The sequence below is a fragment of the Aureococcus anophagefferens genome (assembly GCF_000186865.1).
Source record: "Aureococcus anophagefferens unplaced genomic scaffold AURANscaffold_41, whole genome shotgun sequence".
NCBI lineage: Eukaryota > Pelagophyceae > Pelagomonadales > Pelagomonadaceae > Aureococcus > Aureococcus anophagefferens.
Genome location: NW_008705598.1, coordinates 364,944 through 370,500, shown reverse-complemented (window position 1 = coordinate 370,500; position 5,557 = coordinate 364,944). Strand labels below are relative to the sequence as shown.

At 76.1% G+C, this 5,557-nt stretch overlaps 1 protein-coding gene across 1 annotated transcript in view; it reads left to right on the top strand.

Annotated features, from left to right (window-relative positions):
• Positions 1-3,348: 3,348 nt before the first annotated feature.
• The window catches only part of AURANDRAFT_67577 (expressed protein), a gene marked incomplete at both ends in the record, with an annotated part of 3,698 nt that continues 1,489 nt past the window's right edge, over positions 3,349-5,557 (top strand). Inside the window, 2 exons of the mRNA XM_009043042.1 lie at positions 3,349-4,734; positions 4,902-5,521. Coding sequence (XP_009041290.1) covers positions 3,349-4,734; positions 4,902-5,521 — 2,006 coding nt within the window. The remainder of the gene's footprint in view (positions 4,735-4,901; positions 5,522-5,557) is intronic.

Sequence of the window (5,557 nt, the reverse complement as noted above, 5' to 3'; positions counted from 1 at the left end):
GCGCTTCCTCAGCGACGCGCAGCCGCTCGAGGCTCGCGACGGACGCCGCGGTCCAGGCGGCTTCGCGCTCCGCCTGCTCGGCCCACTTGCTATCCAGGACGCGCTGGCCCTCTGCTTGGAGCGCGCGCCTCCTTTCCGCGACCGGGAGGCTCGCCTCCTGCTCGGTCTTGAGCTGCGGCGCTTCCGCCTCGGCGACGCGCGGCAGCTCGAGGCTGGTTTCCGGAGCCGCGACCCGGGCGGCTTCGCGCTCGGCCTGCGTGCTTTCGACGACGCGCTGACCCTCCGCCTTGAGCGATCGCGTGTCGATCCCGGCCGGGAGAGGCGCCTCCTGCTCCGTCGTGACGGCTCCCGCCTCGGCGACGCGCAGCCAGTCGGGGCCGGACGCGGCGCCCGCGGACTTGAAGTCGCGGTCCTTGCCCTTGAACGCGCCCGCCGTGGACGCGAAGTGGTCCATGTTGCCGGAGGCAGCCTTTGCCGGGGCGGCCGCGGCGGAGGCCGCGGAAGACGCCGCCGCCGAGCCGGAGAGCCATCCGGGCTCGGACGCGGCGCCCACGGACTTGAAGTCGCGGTCCTTGCCCTTGAACGCGCCGGCCGTGGACGCGAAGTGGTCCATGTTGCCGGAGGCAGCCTTTGCCGGGGCGGCCGCGGCCTTGGGGGCGGCCGCGGGCGCGGGGGCGGCCGCGGGGGCGGCGGAGCCGGAGAGCTCCAAGAGGCTCGCGATAGACGGGAGCGATCGCGTCTCATCCTCGGCAGCAAGAACTGCCTTCTGGTCGGCCAACCGCTCCAGGCTCAAGGAGGCCGCCGCGGTCCACGCGTCCCACTGGTCTTCCAGGCTGCGCTGGCCCTCCGCGCTGAGCGATCGCGTCTCGTCCGCGACCGGGAGGCTCGCCTCCTGCTCGGCCTCGAGCTGCGGCGCATCCGCCTCGGCGACGCGCGGCCGCTCGAGGCTGGTTTCCGAAGCCGCGGCCCAGGCGGCTTCGCGCTCCGCCTGCTCGGCCGCCGTCGCCGCGAGCATGCGCTCGCGCTCCGCCCGGCGCGCGCGCTTCTCTTCTTCGGCGGCGAGGAGCCGCGCCGCTTCCTCCTCGGCGGCGCGAAGACGCTCTTCTTCGGCGGCGAGGAGCCGCGCCGCTTCCGCCTCGGCGGCGCGAGACCGCTCTTCTTCGGCGGCGAGGAGCCGCGCCGCTTCCGCCTCGGCGGCGCGAAACCGCTCGAGGTTGGCTAGCGAAGCCGCGCGCCAGGCGGCTTCGCGCTCCGCGTGCTCGGCCGACTCGTCGTCCAGGATTGCCTCGACGGCGGGGAGCGCCTCGTGCCCGGCCTCGAGCTGCGCGGCTTCCTCCTCGGCGACGCGCAGCCGCCCGAGGCTCGCGACGGACGCCGCGAGCGACGAGCCTTCGCGCGACGCCCGCTCGGCCCGCGTGCTCTCGAGGACGCGCTCGCCCTCCGCTCGCGTGTCGATCTCGGGGGGGAGGGGCGTCTCCTCCTCGGCCTTGAGCTGCGCCGCTTGCTCCTCGGCGACGCGCTTCTCCGCTTCGAGTTCGCGGAGCGCCTGTTGTTCGGCCTCGAGCCGCGCCGCCTCCTCCTCGGCGACGCGCCGCCGCTGAAGGCTGGCTAAGCCCAGTTCGGCCGCCTGCTGCTCGAGGATGCCGCCGCGGCCGCCGTCGTCGAGCGGCGCCGAGCGCTCGTCGAAGGCGTTCTCGACGATCGCGGGCACGTCCGCCACGAACTCGCCGAGCTGCGCCGCTGCATGCTCGGCGACGCGCTTCGCTTCCTCCTCGGCGACGCGCCGCCGCTGGAGGCTGGCGAGCCCCAAGTCGGCCGCGTTCTGTTCGAAGACGCCGCCCGAACCGGCCGCCTTCCGCTCGAGGGGGGCGCCGAGGCCGCCGCCGCCGAGCGGCGCCGAGCGCTCGTCGAGGGCGTCGCCGACGACGATCGCGGGCTCATCCGCCACGAACTCGTCGAGCCGCGCCGCTCCCTCGGCGACGCGCTTCGCTTCCTCCTCGGCGACGCGCTGCCGCTGGAGGCTGGCTAGCCCCACTTCGGCCGCCTTCTGCTCGACGTCGCCGAGGCCGCCCGGTTCGGCCGCCTTCTGCTCGAGGGGGGCGCCGAGGCCGCCCGGTTCGGCCGCCTTCTGCTCGAGGACGTCGCCGAGGCCGCCGCCGCCGAGCGGCGCCGAGCGCTCGTCCTCGACGACGATCGCGGGCTCGTCCGCCGAGAACTCGTCGAGCGCGCCGGCGGCGCCGCCGCCGAGCGGCGGCACGTGGCCCTTGCCGTTGTCGAAGCGCTTGAGGCTCGCGCCCGTGGCGGCGAGCCACGCGGCGTCCCGCGAGGCCCGTCCGGCGCGCCGGCCGTCGGATCGGAGCGATCGCATCTCGTCAACGGCAGCGGGCAGCTGCGGCGCTGCCGCCTCGCGCGGCCGCTCGAGGCTCGGGCCCGTGGCGGCGAGCCACGCGGTGTCCCGCGGGGCCCGTCCCGCGCGCCGGCCGTCGGATCGGAGCGCGGCCGCGGCCGCCCGCGCCTCGAGCTCCGCGCGCTCGACGTCGACGTAGGCGGCCTTGGCGGGTGCGACGGATTCGACGGCCGGCCGCTCGAGGCTCGGGCCCGCGGCCGCGAGCCACGGCGGGAGCTTTGCGTTGGGAGCGTTGGGCGCGGGCGCCGGCCGCGCGCCGGGCGCGACGGCGTCGCCGCGCGGGCCCTTCCGGAGGCGCTTGAGCAGCTGCCCCGCGCCCGACTCCTTCCCAAAGACTTTGAAGGGGACCTCGGCCGCTCGTTCGAACGTGGAGAGGACCCCGCGCAGGGCCGTCGCGCGCAGCTCCGACGGCGGCGTCGTGAAGGCGGCGACCGCCGCGAAGAGCGCGCACCAGCGCAGGCGAACCATGCTTCTGAGTGCTTTACTAGTAAGTATGCACGACGACACGCATATGACGCTCTAAACTATACGGCGCCGCGAACGCCATAACCCGCCGATTCTCAAGAAGCACCTTCAACGGCGACATCGACCTCAACTGAGGCGCGCGACACATCTCGGAAGCTAGGTACCCACCGACGTGCAATGGCGCAAGAGAGGCGCGCCTTGGTACTGCTCGACGCAAAAATCGGCCTCAACCAGAGGCTTGCAGTCCAACATGAGCAACGGGGTCGTCGCCACGCAGCGGCTGCTGAGGGGATACCATCCGAGCTGCTCCCGCGGCCGCATGGCGGTAGTGGTCGCTCGGATACGTGCTCGCCTGTCCCCTCTTTCATGGAGTCTGCGTCTAAGTAGACGTCTAAGTCGCACATTGAAGCGTCGTTGACTATTTAGTTGACTTGCGGCGCTTGGCGTCCTCGGCGCCGGCGACGCCGCCGCGAGGCATGCAGAGCCTGCGCTTCGCGCGCGCCGTGCGGCGCTCGACGTCCACGGCGCCGGCGCGCACGCTGCCGCGCGCGGCGCCCGGCGTCGTCGGCGCCTTCGCCGCCGGCGCCGCCGCGGCGACCTACGGCCTCTACCAGATCCGCGAGTTCGCGCGCGTCGAGGGCGCGCTGCCGTCGGACTCGTCGGCGCTGCTCCGGGCCCTGCTCCCCGTCAAGCCGCAGGCGCCGACGTTCGTGCGCGTCGTCGTCGCCGACGGCGCGGGCGCGCGGCGCGTCGTCCGCGTCGACGAGCGCGCGCTCGCCGCCGCCGCGGCGACGGCCGCGGAGGCGCTCGACGCGGAGCTGCCGGCGCTGCGCGCGCGGAGCCGGGCGCGCCTCGAGGCGCGCGTGCGCGAGGCCGTCGCGGGCTGCGGCGGCGCGGGCGGCGGCGTCGACGCCTTCGCGGACTGGTACTACGCGTACCGCACGGCCTTCGAACTCATGCGCGTCGCGGGCGGCGCCTTCGCGGCCGCGGCGGTGCTCGGCGAGCCGGCGGCGCACCGGTCCGCGGAGGCGGCCGTCGGGCGGCGCGTCCTCGACAAGTACGAGGCGCTCGTGCTGCGGCCCGAGCGCACGGAGCCCGCGCTCCGGGCGGCGCTCGACGCGGCGACGGCGGAGGCGCGGCTCGACTTCATCGCGACCGTCGCGCGCGCGCACGCGGACGCGCTCCCGCTCGTGTCCGCGGCGACGACGCACGTCGGCCCCGGCGCCGCGCGGGCCCAGCGCGCGGAGGTCTTGGTGGACTGGTCCAACTGCGCGCGGCGCGCGTCGGGCCTCGAGCGGTCCCACGAGCCGCGCGACGCGTCGTCCGCGGCGCTCCTCGCCGCCGCGGGCGCCGTCGGCGCGAAGCTGACGTCGTCGGCCGTCGCGTCCAAGGCGTCGGCCGTCGCGGCCGCGTCCGCGGGGTCCGCGGCCGTGCAGGCCGCCGCGTCCAAGGCGCTCGCGTCCAAGGTCGCCGCGCCCTTCGTCGCCAAGGCCGCGTCGGCCCTCGGCGCGTCCGCGTCGGCGGCGACGGCCGCGGCCGCGGCGGGGCCCGGAGCGGCCGTCGCGGGCGCCGCCGTCGGCCTCGCGGCGGACGTCGCGCTCGCCAAGGCCATCGCCCTCGCGCGGCGGCCCGCCTTCGAGGCCGACGTCCGCGCCGCCTTCGACGCGACCGTCGCCGAGTGGGCCAGCGGCCTCGGCGACGCCCTCGACGGCGCCTGCGACGTGTGGATGAACGACGCCATCCAGCTCACGACGGCCCGGGACGCGGACGCGCCGCCGCCGGCCGCCGCGGCCGCGACGCCCGCCGAGGCGCCGGAGGACGCGCCGCCGCCGGAAGGCGCGCCGCCGCCGCCGCGGGCGGGGGTGGACTAGCCCTAAGTTCAACGTCCCGAGGCTTGAAGGCGGACGTGCCGCTCGGAAGTAACTCCCTCCGCATCGCCGCGACGTGACATCACGTCGACGCGCGCCTCGACCGCGCGCCGCCGCCTCGACGCGGACGCCCTGGGCCTACAGGGACGACGATGCTCCAGCGCGGCGCCGCGCTCACGGACTTCCTGCTGGCTCTGACGACCTTCGCCTGCGCGTCGAAGCTCCTCCGCCTGCCGGCGCCGCGGCAGCCCTGGGTCGACGCCATGGCGCTGGGCCTCGGCTGCGAGGGCGTGGGCTGCGTCGCCGGCGGCCTGTCCTGGGCGTTGGGCGTCAACCTCGTGCGGCAGGAGGATCTGACGCTGGGCCAGTGGGCCATCGTGCTGACGACGGTGCTGGGCATGGCGAGCCAGGGCCTCGCGGTGCTCGTCGCCGCGGCGTCGTTTTTAGACCGCGACCGCGCGCCGTGGCGGCCCGCGGCCGCCGCGTTCCTCGGCGTGCTCTGCTACGAAGCGGGCTGCGTCTTTGCGCGCCTCGACGGGACGTTCGTGCTGCAGCCGGCGGGGCTGCCCATCGTCGCGTGGCCCGCGCTCCTGCCCGCGTGCGCGCGCCGCGGCGGCGGCGCCGGCGCCAAGGTCGCCGGCGGCGCGGCCCTCGTCCTCGCGGGCGGCCTCGTCATCGTCGCCTTCGACAACCGCTGCGGCGGGACGTCGTGCATCAGCGAGCTCGCGCCCTGGGAGCACCGGCCCTGCCTCGCGGCGACGACGGCGCTCGCGAGCTGCCCGTTCCCCGAGGCCTGGAACCACGCGGCCTACATGCA